At 34.8% G+C, this 18,263-nt stretch overlaps 1 protein-coding gene across 2 annotated transcripts; it reads right to left on the minus strand.

Annotated features, from left to right (window-relative positions):
- Positions 1 to 895: 895 nt before the first annotated feature.
- On the minus strand, positions 896 to 18,042 carry LOC129941812 (sodium-dependent nutrient amino acid transporter 1-like). 2 transcript variants are annotated; one of them, XM_056050542.1, is made up of 8 exons: positions 17,657 to 18,042; positions 7,336 to 7,476; positions 6,752 to 7,278; positions 6,301 to 6,675; positions 1,945 to 2,134; positions 1,580 to 1,856; positions 1,338 to 1,514; positions 896 to 1,267 (listed from the first exon to the last, which is right to left on the minus strand). In XM_056050542.1, exons 2-8 carry the CDS (start codon positions 7,459 to 7,461, stop codon positions 1,020 to 1,022), a joined length of 1,920 nt encoding a protein of 639 aa, XP_055906517.1. In that variant the 5' UTR covers positions 7,462 to 7,476; positions 17,657 to 18,042; the 3' UTR covers positions 896 to 1,019. The 2 variants fall into 2 exon arrangements, with proteins under 2 accessions (XP_055906517.1, XP_055906519.1); XM_056050544.1 differs by lacking the exon at positions 17,657 to 18,042 and adding an exon at positions 7,596 to 7,736.
- Positions 18,043 to 18,263: the final 221 nt, after the last annotated feature.

The raw sequence follows: 18,263 nt of genomic DNA on the forward strand, positions 1-18,263 counted from the left end.
TGTCGCTAATAACGTTTTCCAATCCTCCTTACAAATATCCACATTTTATATGTTTTTCTTTCTTTATTTTCTAACTTTAAGTGTTTAAATTTCATTTCTTATAAGATCAATTTTTATTTCAAAAAAGAAGTTCATATTTTTACGAAGCTTTAAAGAAGTTAGAAAAATTTTGGAAATGATTTTTATTGCAGTAGTTTTCTGAATTTTTGAAAATTTCACATGAAAATTGTAAATTTTTACATATGCATTGAAACAGTACAAAATGAATTAAAAGAAGATTCTGTCATCATAAGTATCAGGAATTTTAAAGTCAGTGAAATTGTAACGGTTACCCAAACCATGTGATCTTTAATTACTTTGCATACTTTTAGGTGAATGCAATATATTAATTTCAGTAACAGTCAAACCCAAATATTTATATTTTTCAATGCAGAATGCTCAATCATGTCCAATGCAAAAGTCCTGTAAGTTAGACTTAAACGTTACTCAAGATCTTAAAAATTAAAGCAACCATAGGTGAAAACGAAACATTTTAAGCTTAAAAACTCTCATTGGTTTTTGAATAATGTAGATTCGTTTTAGCCAAGTGAAGATTTTGAGTCTAAGGTTTGAGTGAGGCTTTAAGTTTAGTCACTTACATTTTGTAAGTTAATGCTGCATAAGAATAAAAGTGTTTAATTTGATACAATTATTCTCAAAATTAAATTTTTCAACATTTATTTATTAAAAAATATCTCTGCTTTTCCAGAATTGACTTAATCAATGACCTGTGATGTAATAATACCAAAGTGTTGTATTGGTAGATCACCGAAAAATGCGTCCAAATAATTCAAAAACAGAGAAAAGATCTCGTCCTTTAGTCAATAGATAAATGCTTAAGGTGAGTAAATAAAGCTTTCCTTTAAAACTTCTTTTATTTTTCGTTTTTTATTCTTATGAAAATGAAAACATTTTTTTAAACTTAAAGCTTAAGTAGTTATAATACAATATCTTCTTTCTTTTATTATAAAATTAAATATCTATCCAAATATATTATCGTAGATTTTAAACCAAAATCCATTTTTCCTAAACATCCTCGCACTGTTATCGTTCTGATTGAGTTTATAAGAATGGAATAATCTCTTGTCTAGGGGACCCCAATCCGATTGTGGTCTCAATGCGAACACAATCTTTTGAAGAAGTGTTCCCTTTGGTTGTTGAGCAACTGCATAAATACCCCAAAATAGCACTTGAAGTATTCCGAATGCTGACAAACACCAACCGAAAACTGTTGATTCAAAAATATTGTAATGATTAGTTAAAATTAAAAATTGACCACATGTAGAATAAGTCCATACTGTAAAGTCCATCAGAATATATGTAGCCATTGTAGTCTAATGGTTTGTAGTCTACAAAAGTGTAAACAAGAATGGCAGCCATTACTGCTGGTGTAACCACAGCCCAGCAAATTCTATAGTAAATGCTAGTCTTGAGACCAAGCATGAAGTGAATATCCTGGCACAAACGTTTAACTCCTGTAAGAAAAGAAACATACTCTTATGATAATCATGATTATGAATATATGTGATTTTATTCGAACCATATATCCAACCAACAGCTACGAGCTCCACTATTGCCAACACCAATGCCACAAACGATGCACCATAAAAGTCCAAAAAGTTCAACAGAAACTGGCCACCAGGCGTTAAGTAGATCAATCCCACTGAAAATCCAACTACAGCTATAGCCATCACAATCACCCAGTTCTTGGTCGATGAAAACTTGTCTTTAATTACCGTCATGATGCATGAAGCCATTCCAACATTGCTGCCGATTCCAAGGACAAACAGCATGAGGAAAAATAATACTGAAAATAGCTTTAAGATTGTTTTTTGTTTTTTACGTTTCAGAATGTTATCGAATAAAAATAAGGCTAAATAAATTAGGAATGTTAGAGAGTCTTACCTGTGGTACGAAATTGAATTTTGAAATTGCATCTGGATAAGATACGAACGCAAGACCGGTACCGCCTTTAACCACACTCTTGATATCGGTTGTGTTGCTTTCGTAGGCCAGATTTCCAAGGATACCAAAAATAATCACTCCCGAAAGCAGTGACGTGAAAGTGTCAAGGGTTGTCACAATATTGGCATCTCTGAAAATAAAGTAAATAATATTATAGAGAGGTTGTTGACGGCAAATGCAAAATAAAGAGTGGTTTAGATTTGTTAACAGCTTTTTAGCAAAATGATCGATTCATTAGCATTTGATAAATATTAAAAATTTGGATTAAGCCGAATACAAAATTATGTTCAATTAATAGTTAATCTTCCAAGAACAAAAATTCAGCTAATACTGTGCACGATCTTCTAATATCGATCGTTAAGATAATACAATTAACGTACCATCCATTGCTCTGTTTCAAACAGGTGAAGAACTCTCAGACTGGTTTGAAACCTCATCGGAAGTAAGACAGGGTTGGACATTAAGCCCTACTTTGTTTTCACTGTTCATAGATGACCTTTTAGACTACCTGCCCAGTGGAGTGGATTTCGCAGCTATGCGGATTAAGGCTATTCCGTTCGCAGACAACATAGTCATGTTTGCGCATTCACCGGAAATTCTGCAGCTCATGATTAACAGGGTTTACCAGTATTGTCAGCTATGGAATTTAGTTGTTAATATAGATAAATCGAAGATTATGACTATTAAAAGTGGTGGTGGACGTAATGCATCAAATGAAAAATTGACCTTTAGTCGTCAAAATATTGAATGTGTTCGAGACTACAAATACCTTGGCATTGCTGTTACAAATAATTTAAATATGGAAAAACACTTAAAGGAGAAATTAGTGAAGGCGAAAACTGCTATTAATATGACAAGGAAACAATGTTTCTTGAATAAGCACATAGTAGCAAGTTTAAAGTATTTGAAGCAGTAGCTGAGAGTATACTTCTATATGGATCGCAGGTATGGGGATGTAAAATGTACAATTCGGTTGAAATACTCCTAACGCACTTCATAAAAAGAATATTTCATTTGCCAAAAAACACGCCAAATTACGTTAAAATGCTGGAAACGGGTCTCTCTCCTTTGTTTATCAAGACCCTGAAGTTACAAGCTTAACGTTTTAAAAATGAATGATTCACGGGTCGTGAAAAGAGTGGCCATAAAAGCCATACAAGATCAAAGCAGTTGGTATCGAGAGTGGCAAGATCTTGCTGAAGAGGTTTTAACAACCGCTAAAAACATCTTGTATGAGTTCATTTCAAAGGTTGATGAGAAATGTAGAGCTAAATATATTGCTGAAGCGTCTAATTCCTTCTACAGAACAACTTACAGCAGATTAAATCATAACCTTGCAGAGAACAACTATTTTAAGGATTAAGGTTAATGTCCGTGTGATTTCTATGGGGGTCAGACTATGAAGGGAGCTAAAAGAATTAAATTTCGTTCCACATAGACCTGATTTACCCCTAGAGTGTAATATGTGCAACCTATCAGAAAGAGAGGAAACTGTCCACTTCTTGGAAAAATACCCCATTCTCAGAGAAATCTGAAAGAATGTATTGAGAAAACACTTTTTATCGGAAGATCAAGGGATAAGTTTATTGAATGAAATGAAGAAAATTCAAAGATAAAGTTTGTTGAAGGAAAAGCTACCTTCAACCTAACCTTTATAAAAGAGCAAAAAAAGTGTAAAAAAAGTAGCCTGAGTTTTGAAAGCATTTACTCGTAATATCTTAAACTTCCAATCGTTAAAATATTGTTGAAGTACATTCAATGAAGATTGCAAATTGGTTCCAATAACGGAAGCAAATGAATCAGTAGAAAATACACAGTTGTCATCTGCAAAAATAGGAGTGTCAGCAGTAAAAACTGTATAGAGTATTGGCCCAAGAACGGATCCTTGAGGCACACAAGCAGTACACTCAAACATTTTCGAAAGATTTTTGTTAACAGAAATAACTAAAGTTCTTGATGACAGAAAGCACTTCACAATTTTTATTATATACATGATTAAGTTGAGCATCAAAAGTTTGTGTAAGAGCCCGTCATGCCAAACAGAATCAAATGCTTTTTCAATATCAAGTAAAACCATACCAGTACTTTTACCATTGGTAAAATTGGTTTTAATGATTTTGGTTATTCGATCGATTTAGTGGACTATACTATGGTACGCTCGAAAACCAAATCGTTCAGGAGGCAGAATATTATTATTAGTGTGTTTTTAATTATTTTTTTCAAACACTTACAAAACTTAGTAAACTTATAGAACGATAACTTACAGGATGGCTAACGTTTTTCCCAGGTTTCAAAATTGGAATAATTGTAGCCTTTTTCCAATCTATTGGAAAGTAGCTTGACTTAAAACATGAATTCAACAAATTTAAAAAAAAATGTATCCCTGACCTTGAAAGGGCTTTTAAAAAAGATTTCGTAATCCAAGAATTACTTACATCAACAACTTCGTTAATTGTAATATACTCTTCCTGATAATTGAAGATGTTGGAGTTGATCGGATGCAATGATTGCAGAACTTATGATTCCACATTGCTATTTGTTGTGAAGTCGTTGGTTAGTGGTAAGCAATCTTCCTAGTTTTAATGCAGGTATATTGAAGCTAGGCTTTTAAATAACTTTAAAAATATTCCAGAAAGGTTTGCAACCTTTCTCTAGCGCTCTTAGTTTTTGGTTCCATTCCTTGTTTCTGAAGCTCCCAATACCTTCTTTAATCAAATTTGTAAGAATTTTTATTTCAGATAAGTAACAATTGTCGCTCTTTCGTATCAATCTTCTTCTGAAACTGTTTCTTATTTCAATGATTTCAAATTAGTTATAGGAGAAAGAACCGCCTTGCTATTTAACCTTATTTATTTCAAAGGAACAGATTTTTCAACACTTTTAGTAAACAATGAAACTTTTTGATCAATTTCTGAAGTGGATATATCGGGTTGAAGATAAGGAACATTTCTTAGTTTTGAACTCAATTGGGTTTTAAACATATTCCAAATGGCATTTTCAAAGTCAAACACTTCGTTTCTTCTATTAGAAGACAGTAAATATGTAATAATTCATATAGGCATTTGATCTGAATTTTATTGACTTAGCACTTCAGGTTGATAAAACAGTCCCAGGCTATTTTTTAAAATTAGGTCTAATGTAGAAGAGCTCGCACGGTTGTTAGAAGGTTACTAAGTTGATTGTGGAGGGAATAAGATATCTAAAGTATGAGCATAATGTGTTTTTTTCAAGAATGTTACCCATTAGCTGTGAAGCATCCCCGATTTCTGTGTTTGCAATTATAATGGCCTCCGAACAGAAAATTACCATTTATATATACAAGCTTTCGTAAAACATTGTTCAACTCGAACTTTTTCTGAGGAGATGCAATGAACTTTTTTAAAAAAAGCTATTAGAAATTGGAACTTTAATACCAATACTTTGTATCATTTTAGTATTCAAAATAAGAAGTAATTTATGTTGAATAGTTCGTCTTACTACAACGACCACCCTTCTCTCATCTCTATCTAAACGATAACACAGGTGTTCACTATTTGATAACCTATCACTAAAAGTGAGCCATGTCTCTGTAACTAAAATTTGATTATAGTGCGCCTAGAGTCTTATAAGTTATCCCATTAAATAAAAATCTTACGGGACCTTTTCAAAAAATTTACGCCACCAAAACTTCAAATTACGTGACCAAGATTATCATCAACATTTTAACTAGCAGCGAACGATATCGGTAACGCTTCCACTCTCTTCAAATTTCTTCTCAATTTTTGTATCATCGCGTTATACCCAAAAATTGTCTACATTTGTAGTAAGTTTTAATTAATTTTAAATCGTTTTTCAATTAGTGAGCGATCCACTATCGTAATAGTTAAACATCCTACCACCAACTAAGATTATGTCACTTCAAAAGACAACTCATTTTTACAGGTGTCAAATACCAGCGCTAACGACTTAAAATCCCGAAATAAATGGCCCTTTATAATGCAGTTATTATGTAGTTGACTTTGCAATCAGATGTTCGAATTACAGCCCGATCTGCTTTCTTGACACGGCTTTTAACGTCTTTATCTTTCTACCTGTATTTAAAATAGATAAATAAATAATTCGATTGCAATATCATGGCTAAGTGGAAAGTAACTATTTGGTTCTGATTGATAACGATCGCAAAGAGCTGTGAAAGCCGAGGGAAAAGCAGGTTAACTATATTTTAATTAGCATTTAATTTTAAGTTGTTAAGATAAGATAAGAAAGTGCTTACAATAGGGAACAAGATCGAACAAAACACGTCATAAAATAACTCACCTATATACGTTGTGTCCGAATCGATTGTACGACGCATACATTATGATATTTCCAAAGCAGATAGCCAAAGAAAAGAAGACTTGCGTCACTGCAGCATACCAAACTTTCGGATCCAACAATCTATCCCACTGTGGTTTGATAAAGTAAAGAACTCCATCGAATGCTCCTGGCAACGTCAATGCCCGAATAAGCAAAATCAACATCACAGCGTAGGGAAACAATGCCAGGAAATATGATGCTTTTCCTGAACTCCTTACTCCCTGAATCATGATAGCAGCCACCATAATCCAAGCAGCCAGCAAACACAAAGATAATTCCCAGCTTGGGTAACCGATACCATCATCAATCGAAGCTTTCTCTCGAAGAACTATATTTCTAAGAGAAATTTCCAAGTTTAAGACAGAATTCCAAAAGATCAATCAATTCCAAAACGGAAAAATAAGGAACTCACGTAAAATAAAATTGTGCCGATGGAATTCTGGTGACATTTTCCATCAATGTTTCATTGCCTTTCATCTTAGAATCGACGCACATACTCCCCCACTCCTCACGACAATAGCTCCATGGCAGAACTGTCGAGAACGATGCAACCAAATAACGCAGCGTTATAGCCATCAGAGTTGCATAGTAAGTTGTGACGATGCCGGTTGCCAGAACTTGGCCATAACCAACACCTCTCATTATTGGCGAGAAATCGAAAACATTAACACTTCCTCGGCTGGAAAATTGGCCCAAAATCATTTCCATATAGTAGACCGGTTTGCCTACGAGGAATAGGACAATGATGTAGGGAATTACAAAAGCCCCGCCGCCATTTTCAAGGGCTGTGAATGGAAATCTCCATACATTTCCTAGACCCACTGATAGCGCTATGCAAGACATTAGGAATTCCAGATCGTTGCTCCACTGGTCGCGTCCTAATGTGGTCTTTTCATCAGGATTCTGCTCAAGCTCATGGTCTTCAACACTCGAAGCTTTCTAAAATAGAAGACACTTTGATAAGCAAGATTTTGTTAAAATTAATGCTAAACTTACTTCACTGTTATTTAAGCTTATTGTCGAAACTGTCGTGGAGCCATTTTTGTATGCCCCTGGAATTGAGGTAGTTGATCCAAGTGTTCCATAGTAACCCTCGTTCACGTGACCAATTCGGTTCACCATGACTCTTCTCTGAAACTATACAAACAAAAGAAAAAAATACAAATTAATTCTGATAAAATTGAAGATAAGATCACAATTTCGAAAAGAAGACCGATAAGACTAATCTAAACAAAACTATCTCAAATGTATATCACCTCAATTGTTTACTGAAAAGTCTGCTTTAATCAGAAAGAGAGTGCAAAATCATTTAAACTTGTAATTTTGCCACTGACAACCAACTCGACGCCGCCGACGACGATGATGATGAAGATGACAATGAGGGTGGGTGTCTGATGATTAAGACTTTAAGTCTTTGATAAGCAACGTAAACATCCGCGTCTATTTCAAATGTTAATCTTAAACTAGGTCGGTCGGCCGAGTGCGCAAACTGACGAGGTATAAAGTATTATTTGAAATAGAAAGAGACAAATTTAATTGATAACCCAAATCAAGAAATACAATTTTGAAAAGATAAGATTCATACAGAACATAGTGCCCCCTTTGGGGTTGAGGGAATAATTTTGAACCCGAAGATTATCATAATTTAATAAAATGTTCTATATTGCATAATTTTGATGCAAGTTCTCTTCTTTGATCTAGAGTTAAGATTGTGAAAAATACGTTAGTTTTGACTGTTGATGTTTGTTATCGGGATCGGAGATTAGAAACATTAAGAATCTAATAATCAGTATCTCAAAGATACAAAAACTAAGTAACCATATACATATTAGAAAATTTTAAGTATAAAGCTTTCAAAAGCTAAATTTTAGTTGAATGGCCCTAGCGAAGTTTGCAAACTGTCATCTTTTTCGAGTCTGTCAAGAAGTCTCACAATTGAAGCTGTATAGTGTTGAAATACTATTGTACCAAGAAGAAGTCAACAGTAGGCTTTGGGAGTCTTTGGAATAATAGGCTTTTATTGTATGTTGTTTCAGAAGTGGAGAAATAATTTAAATATTGTGCTCCCGCTTTCAAGGGAATATGAATTCTCTCAATATTAGAAAAGGTGGATAGGTTTAGAAAGGAACTACTGATGCACATTGGATAGTCTAATCATTGCAATGAGTGGGAAATATTGAGACTTCTAAACCAATCTATATTCGTGTAGTACTGCTGAAAAACGAATCTCTGTATTTGACAGAACGTCCGAAATTCTACTCAATAATAAACTGATGAGAGGAGGAATGCAACTGACTATTTCACTAGAACAATGTTTATTATAAAAGCTATGAAATAATGATAGATAATGAACTTTACGTAGGTGCTGAAGAGACACAATTGCTTCAGTTAGATAATGGTCGCCTATTATTTTTAAGTCTTTTTTGATTCCGTCCGAGGGCTCAAGTGAGTTAATGGAGCATCTACCCAAATATGAGAGTTGTATTTGGGTGTAACAAAGAAGGCTTTATTTAAATGACATATTTTATTGAATGTGTAACGTGTTATCCATTTTGAGGTTTTAAAAGTAAAGGACTGAAATTCCACATCTGTCAATCTAAGTTCTTAAGTCAATTTTTTGTTTCAATTGAATGTCTGGCATTAACGAAAATGGATTACTTAACTATCGCACAACGCATACAAATTGTTAAAACCTACTACAAAAATGGTGATTCTGTTACAGCCGCATATCGTGCTTTAAGAGGAGATTATGGTTTACATAATCGTCCAACTACTCAAGCAATTGGCAAAATTGTGAAGAAATTTGAAGAGACTGCATCGGTTACCAATATTGTAAGGCCCTTGCAGCATCGTTCCGCTCTTACCACTGAAAATTATGCTGCTGTAAGTGTAAGTGTTTTCAAACACTAAATCGTTCTCAGGATTGGGAATGTCTTACGGCACATTATGGCGGATTTTGCATTTGGATCTACACCTACATCCATATAAAGTCCAGCTCACACAAGAACTGAAGCCAGCTGACCATTGACAACATCAGAGATACGTCGAATGGGTTCTGAAACCATAGGCGGTAGAAGGCCTGCTATTGAAGTATACGACTTGGAGAATGCGTGGTTTCAACAAGACGGTGCCACACAACTTGAACGAATATGGGCTTATTGCAAGAGACTTTTCCTGGCCGTTTAAATTCTCGTCTTGGCAATATTAACTGGCCACCAAAATCATGCGATTTGACACCGCTACGCGAAAGGCCGTGTTTAAAGAGGAAGGTTAATCATTAAGAATAGAAAACAATGTCACCTAAATGGCAGCCACAGCTTCGGTTACCAGCACCATATCCTCTTCATGAAATCTTTAGTGACCAACTCGAACAAGCATGTTACAAGTTTAAACACAGTGCGAGCTTTAGGAATGCAGGGAAGGATTAAAGAGGAAATACCGGTACATATTGGTCTTAAAGTTTTTAATTTCAAGATGATTGCGAAAAACAGAGTTGGGTAAAGCATTCCACATTCTCAATGTGCGGTTAAGCAAATAATCTCTACACTTTTCCATGCGTTCGAAGTCAAGCTCAAGCGTGAACTGGTGAGCATTCCTGGAAGTCCGAGTATTACGGCTGAATTTTTTTGAGGGTTTGTAATGCAGTTAGCTAATTCTACATAACACTGTTTGTGAAAATATCAGGAATAACACGAAAGGCATGAAACATCGTAGCGGTGTTCGAGTGATGTATGCAGTTGTTTTGGTTATAGTTCTGTCGCCTATCATTTTACAATTTTTTTTTTACAAGTTACAGCCAGATCAGAAGGATTGAAAAATTTGCAAGCAACGTCGCAGAAATCCTAAGCACCTAGAAGCATTTTTGTCAGTATGGAATAGGTAATCATTCCATAAGAAGTAATTTCTTACTCCTCGACTTATTTCTGTAAGATATTGAATCGATTGTGGAGCTTACAATAGATCTTTTCTTTCACGTGTCTTCAAAGAAAAAAATCTAAAGATCCATAAAATCACAAGATCTCTTACGGGCTTTAGCTGATTGTTTATTGTCGTCACAAATTTGGGCACCAACCGTTAAAGAGCCGACTGCGAAGGGCCACCACGTCTAAAGTAAAATGGGTGCAATGCGGGCAACGTGTGCATTAACCATCACTCATTTATTTTTATCATTTCAACGTGCTGTTCAATTGTGCAACTTGCCATGATGATTTGGCATAAACAACTGAATAATAAAGAAAAGTTTTGACAGCTTTCACCAAAACAAAATGGCCGCTACGTTGCGTGAAAATCTACCCACGGAAATTCCAATTGTATGGAGAGGCGGTCATAGATTGATAGAATCTGAACCACTGCACCGATTTCAATGAAATTTTCAGGGTCGATAAACAATTCTATAAAAAATCACCAGGCAAAATATCCGCTTTTTCAAATCTTCATATAATAAAAATTCACATTATTTTTTAATAAACGTGGGGGTATAACAAATCTGTTTAAATTGCTTCAAAATAAAAAAAAAAATATTTATATTACGGTAATATCTACAAGGAGAGCGGGGATTTTACAGATAACTATTTCTGCGTCTGAAGAGAATAAGTTGAAGATTAACTTAGGATTTGACAAATAAACTTCCATCGGATGTTGTTGAATCTGGAAATGTCTGCTTATATTCACTATGCCCTGTACTGCCATCGAATCCCTAAACAAGCTCGCTACCAGACTTTGTAACATTATCCATAAAAGGGTTTTGAGATTCAACAATAATTTCCTCCGAAGATTTCTATAGAAAAATTTCTGATGGATAGCATCGCTTCTTTGCTTTCAAAACTTTCGTCCGTGTTAAAATCCAAAGAAGAATTGGATTGATCAGCTTTCTCAAGTAAAGAACTCACAGCGGAATCATCCAATTCAGATAATATTGATAACCTGCGACGTTTTGACCTCTTCCAGCAGTCTTCGAACTTCTTTCTGAACAGCTTTTGCTTCATAGATTATTGATCTGCACTTGCCTGCTTTCTAAGAGTTCATACCTCGGTTTTGCTCAACCAGTCGCTGTATTTTTCGTACAGTCTTGTTTTCAACCTAGTTACTTGCTTCCAATATATGTTAAACCGCTTTGCACAGTAAAAAAAATCCGATTTTGGAAGTGATTAATTTGAATGTTTTCAGCGTATTTTGGTATTTCTTTGTAGGAACTTGCTCTTGGCTATGAAGTGATCAAAATAATAAAACATACTTTATAAACATAGCACATACCTTCAGTTTGAATATCCATTACTAACAAATATAAAAAAAACTGTTCTTTACAATATAGGACTTTAAAGCTTATTGCAAAAAGAGCACTTGATATGACAACGATATTTGTCTGGTATGTCCCACTTCGGAAGCACAGAATGAAAAGTTCTGTTTGTGGATTTAATTTTTTTTGTGTAATCAGGTGGCATGGCTATTTGTAAATACTATAGGGAAATATGACGCAATAATAACATCAATTTTTACCCTATGTAGTACCCGTAGCATGATGGTTAGTGCGTTGGACTGTCATGTAAGAGGTCTTGGGTTCAATCCCTGCCTGTGCCACCTTAATTAAAAAAAAAAAAAAATAATTTTCGCGGGTACTGCCTCTTGCGAGGAATTGACAAATCCTTCAAGAGTAATTCTTGTCATGAAAAAGTGCTTTCTAAAACTAGCCGTTCGGATTCGGCCTTAAATTGTAGGTCCCTTCCATTCCTGACAACAGTACTCGCACACAGGAATGGTTGATAGTTGTAAGTCACTAGGCCCTGGTTCACAACGGACTGTTGCGCCACCCCATTTGATTTTGATTTGATTTTTTTACCCTATGACCTACTACGGTCCTACTGTGAGTGGTGCGAAAAGTATTTTAGAATAAGTAAAGATCCATTCATATCGCCACCACAAATACCGCACCAAACAATAGCACGTTAAAGATTGAAGCTTTTCAAAAACCAATCTTGAATTTTTCGAGCCGAAATGTATTCACATATTAACTTAATAAAAATTGAATAATTTAATCCCTGACACTAAAGAAACAATATGCAAAACGTTAAATAGCTCTAGAACTGTCTCCAAAGCGACTTTCATCCAATTAACTACACAAAATATGTGTAAAGATAAGTTCCGATACTTATGTTCTTTAAGTCATTTAATCCCTAAATAACCATTCTTTTGATCTCTCTTACAACTCGTTACATACAAGTTTAACATATTTTTTTCAAAACACAAAGAATAACCAACATTTAAGAACCTGTTAAGATGAAACTTGTATCTTAATATTCACATAAGTGTTTTTGTACATAAATAAAATTTACATACGGATGAAACATAATGAGTTTATGAGTCAAGTAAGGAATTCCCAGAAAAATAAAGTTTAAGCGTTAAATTCTGACAGCCATGAACTAATAACATCTTATTTATGTTCCATTCTAGCTTTAAAGTCTTTATAAACATTCTTAAAAGATATTCATAAATGAATAATAAAATATTCATCCACATAATTGTTGCTGTCATGCATATAATTTTATTTATTTAAAGAAAATATCATATAAAATAAATTAATAAGTTATTTGTAAGAAAGACATCAGGCCGACACGTGACCATAGATGTCGTTTAGATATATGTAAACGTTTTGGAATACAATTATTTTTACGAATATCGAAAAAGTGAAATTGAATTAGGAAGACTAGCAAAGAATTTGTGACTTCTTTGATGCGCTAGAAAGATAGGACAATCCATCGGATGTCAAGCACTCCAGTTTTTTGGCTCTGAATATCTTGGATAGAGTCGGAGTTAGTGGTGAGATGGAAAATCGGGCAAAAGTCAAAAATGTGCCAAATAGAAAGAGGCTCCCTACAATTGGCGGGTCGTGCGAGAGACAGTGCCGACTGGAGAAAAGTGTTTTTCCCACCCTGCCTTGTCCGAAATATGGTAATGCACTCTTCTTTGAAAACTTTTTTAATATAAGGAATGCAGCGAGCGTTGTGATGGATGGTATTGTGGCAACAAGTTCTGTTACCTTAACCATTTTCTTTCGAGCTCTTCATATTCAATGGACATGAATAATTTTCGAAAGATTTTAGGAATGTTTGGGAGTTCTTTTACGTAAGGATAATACATTGCAGTATTGCGGTCACTTCTCCAACGTAACTACCGCCTGAGTCAGTTATGAACCCTCGGCAAGCGATGATTTCCTCATTGATTGCTCTTATTTCGACAACTGTATAAGTTGAGCTTGATAGTTTCCACTAGTTCTCCGTAAAGCATTTGGAATGACAGACTTGAAGTGTGTTATTTCTTGTAGTTAGAGAGGCTGGTATCGATAGGCAGTAGGTGTCTTTTGCAAGGTGGAGGATAAAAGGTGTTTCGATGTACTGCAGTATCTATGAGTAAGCCTTCATAAAGCTTAGTATTTAGTTGAAAGATGATATAGAATTTGTCTGGACAGAGCTTTTTGGGAAGGTTTGTGAAGAGGACGAAAACCGTGTGTATAAGCTTTACTAATCATGTTGAATCCTATTTTGTCCAAGACGGTGTACAGAATTAATGCGTGCTTCTACTCTAAGGGCTTCAATTAGTGTTGTCTTAAGAGCTCCTGTAGATATTCGGCAGCATTTGTTAACGGCTATATCGATGCTTTATAATTTTTTTTAAGAAGTTTACATGTGAAGTGTTATTCCATTCTGCAGGAAGCCTCCAAAAAGGGCTTTCGTTATTTTGAGGGCCGTTTCCAAATTGATTCCTTTTTGACGTGAACATATCATTCTTAGAGCATTGTTTTGATTGGTTTGTAGTGTTTTTGATGTGAATATCCCATTCTATATTGCCACTGAATGTTATACTGAGGACTCTAAGTTCTTTTTTTTTTCAAATTGACGTTGTTGTTGTTGCGAATCACGAGCTGGGTTATGAACAGTTCTTTTTTCTGCAGAGGTGGAAGGCTTCTATATTGGAGGGAGGTACAATAGAACCCATTTTTTGAGTCCACGCATATATTTCATCGTCTGCAGATTTAATTATTGTGTCTACCTTCGATGGATCACCTGAAGCTACCATGAAAATATTATAAACAATATCCCGACAAAGTCAAGTTTATGCTTTGGCTGTACTAGTTCCGTTATAAAGACATCTATATTTGCATTGTAAAGGTATACAGATAAAGGGGGTCTCAAGCTTGTTTGAGATAATGCCGTTGATGTTAACACAGAGAGTTCTTCCAGATAAAAGGGAGAGAATATAAGCTTTAAAAGTTAAAGAGGGATTCCCTATTTATGTGAATGTTCTATAACAGGAACAGTTGTGGCACGGTCAAAGGCTTTTTCAAGGTCCGATGACAAGACGACACGCTAGGCTTGATAGATGAGAGATTATGTTTTCCATGAAATGAATGAGTTAGGTGACTCCTCTCTGCGTTCATGTTGTTCATTGCTAATTGATCTTTCCATCAATTCAATCAAATTTTTTTCGAAAACTTTGGAGAGAACACTAAGAAGCGATATGGCGCGTTACCCTTCAACTTGGTGATGGTTGCAATTATTTTTTGGGATCGGCTTAAGTATGGCTTTCTTCTAATCGTGAGAAAAGATACCAGTCCGAAGGATGTTATTGTATAGTTTACAACTTCGATTCTTAAGACTATCCGCTGCTGATTTTACCTTGTTGTAAGTTTTTTTTGTCTTCTCCAGGGGTGTTACCTTTGAGCATTTGTAATGTTGTGTTGAATTCGATTCTTGAGATGACTTCTGTTAGTTCTTGGCAGATATTATGCTAAGGAGGAAGGTCACTCAATTTAAGAGCAACTTTCTTTTCAATAACGTTACTCGAAAAAGTGTTATTTTCGCTATACTCTTCCCAAGTTTTGTAGAACGTAATTGCGAATAAATCAGGATCATTTTCTAGAGAGTCATAAAAGAAATATAGGGAAAGTGATGAAAAGACTTTGAGGGTTTTTGAATCCAAAGCTGGTTCCATGTTAATGACAAATGTTTCCCAAGATAATCTTTTTGCTTTGATGGATTCGTATTTGACCTTGGCACTTGCTTCCGATAGGCTAAGCAATTTGGAGTTGTAGGATATCTCCGGACATTTTTCCTGGCTAAACTCTTAGCTTTTGCTAGATCGTAAATTTCCTTATTAAACCATATTGGTCTTTTGTTAGTTTTATCGGCATTTGATTTTGTTGTCGGCATTGAATTAGCTACCAATTCCATTAGAATTCTTTTGATTTTGGCTGCTTCTTGGTTGATGTTGTTAGAAATTGTTGTGGATTGACTTAAAGGGTGGATAGATGGGACGTATAGTTGGTTTTCTTCTAATTTTTCTTTCATGGGTCCGTATTATGATTGGACGATGATCCTTACTTTCCCCGTTTGGGCTAAACTTCCATTGAAGAAGTGGGGCCAAATTTGTAGAGGCAACGTCCACGGCTGACAACGTGTTTCTTATGTTGAAAGAGTTGGCGATCCGTCGTTTAAAATAACAAATCCTTTATCATAAGCAAAAAACAGTTCCAAGTAGATTGATTGTGTTAGAGCCCCATATGGTATTTTGCTGGTGTTAAGATCACCTAGAAACAAGTGATGATGGTTGCTGTTTATTTGAATTGTATCCAAAACTTCGCTCATGACATATACTTCATGCTTTCTGTAGACGTTGGTAAGACTAAATGGTTTTTTCTACGGGTATTTGGCAAAGAAGGTTTTGAGGAGGAGATTGTGAGAGTTGCTATGCCTGAATTTCAGCATTGGTAGCCTTTGTTATGGTGAAATGGTATACAGTTTTTGAGTTTAAACTATATGTCTGGATAATATTTTGCACCAAGATTTTCTAGAGCATGCTTCTTGTTAATATAGTCTTACATGTTCTATTGGAGAATGATTTGTATTATTATTGCATATAATTATAAATACATATTTTAAAATCATAAAATAATAATTGATGATTAATACTTGGATAGCAAAAATTACAATAAATAGGCAATGGACACGAATTCCAAGTGAACAATACTATTTCCGTTAATGATATTGATTTCGCTGTTACCTTCAACTTAAAACTTTTAATCTTTTCAACTTAATACGTACATTTTTGTTACCTATATGAATTTAATATGATCGAACAAATACTTCCGAAACATGTATTAATCGCCAAAGGCAAGATTGCCTATTACTCAATTCCCACTTACCAAATAACTTGAAATAAAACATCGTTTACCAGTTCCGGACTTAGATGATGTGTAAGCCTGAGGTAAAAGCCTACTATTCATCTTCTGATTGTTTTACTTCAGTAAAAATCAACAACTTTAGTCATTCATGCCTAATGGTCTGTGATAGAATCGATTTCAACAATTCAAAAACACCTAAGTCCTTTAAAATAAAAAAGACAGGTCTCTTGAACTTAGATATTTCGACGAGAGTTGCTTCTTGTGACAAATAATTACGAAAAGTTCTTGTCGCACTTAAGCCGTTCGGATCTGATGGCAACATTTTTAAGATACTATTTATTGGATGGAAGTTTCAGCATGCTACCTAAACCTTCATTTCTTTAGAAGCTTTTAAGCCACGAAAACACTGTTGGGCAAATTGTTTGTTTGTCAAAATATTTATCAACTCTAAAGTTCTGCTAGTTCTTGCTCTTGAAGTAAAATTTACAATTTCACCAAAATCGCTAAAACTATGAAATAACAATGTTGTAACAATCTACAATAAAATGTCCGTATTCCCAATAGAATATTAATTATATAATCCAGCACTGTTAAAAACCACACATAACAATCATCAACCGCAAAAGTCATAATCTACCAAGGTTATTTATGGTAACGTGCTATAAGCTTTTTTTATTGTAAGAGATATCTCCTAAAACACTTATCCGAACACGAGTATTACGATCGTGTCAGCTGTTGCAACAAACAAAGAAAATGTTTGCAACAAATTTTTATTGTTTGTTTACCTCGTATACGGTATTATAACGTATAGTAAAGACATAAAAACTAATTTATTTTTCAAAATTGTATTGTTCTCAAAGCTTGTAGGTGTATTATGCCGTCCGAATATATCTAAGCTGTTTTGTTTACTTAAGTCTTGAGATAAAAAATGAAAAAAACAACATACTATGGTAACACGTCGAAATTAAAATATCAAACACGTTCCTGTTTTGGGGTTTTACGACTCCAACAAAACACTTTTTTCGAAATTTTCACTTTTCAATTATATTCGAAAAAGGCGTCAATTGCAATCAATTTAAATTTGATGAACCATCACCATCACCACCGCCGCCGTTTTAACAATCAACGGGTATCATCACTTACCTTCCTCTCTTGTTGGAAAGATTCAATATTCAAAACAGTGTGAGCAATTAAATTCAATTGTTTCACTTTACACAAGTCACTTTTGTTTGTATCTTAAAAGAACGTTTTCGAAGTTTAAAGAACAATTATGAAGCTTAGATTTAAGTTGAGAAACACAATTTGGGCACTCCCTCGAATTCCTGGAACCTTATTCGGAAATTAAAACAAAATCTTTAAAGATTTAAGTTACTAAGAAGGTATACGAGAGTATTTTTGCTTCACTTGGCCAAGTTAATTCAAGAACCAAATTAACTGCCTTACAACCGCCTCAACTGTCGACGAGAAACTGTCGGGAAAAAGCTCAGAATCATTTTACGCGACTACAAGCACAGGTTAACCATCGAACTTCAACGGCGGCGGCGGCGGTGACAACGACAACGACGACGCTATGCTCTTAAACGTTACCGGTTCTTGTGCGCCTCGAGACTCGACACAGGTTATGCTTTTGGTTGAAACTTATTTGCCTCAGCAAGCGCTAAGTAAAGTGGTTAAATTGTGAATCAAAGTAAGCTATTTGTATGCGACATTTGGTGGCGGCACGCGACTAAACAACTTGAGCTCTATTGTT

This window comes from Eupeodes corollae, chromosome 1, assembly GCF_945859685.1.
Source record: "Eupeodes corollae chromosome 1, idEupCoro1.1, whole genome shotgun sequence".
NCBI classification, from domain to species: domain Eukaryota; kingdom Metazoa; phylum Arthropoda; class Insecta; order Diptera; family Syrphidae; genus Eupeodes; species Eupeodes corollae.

Coding starts and splice junctions, on each gene's coding strand:
- LOC129941812 (XM_056050542.1), bottom strand. CDS start 7,461: ATGGTGAACCGAATTGGTCACGTGAACGAGGGTTACTATGGAACACTT. Junction 6,676..6,751: donor TCGGCACAATTTTATTTTAC/GTGAGTTCCTTA, acceptor AATTTCTCTTAG/AAATATAGTTCTTCGAGAGA. Junction 1,515..1,579: donor AGCTGTTGGTTGGATATATG/GTTCGAATAAAA, acceptor CTTTTCTTACAG/GAGTTAAACGTTTGTGCCAG.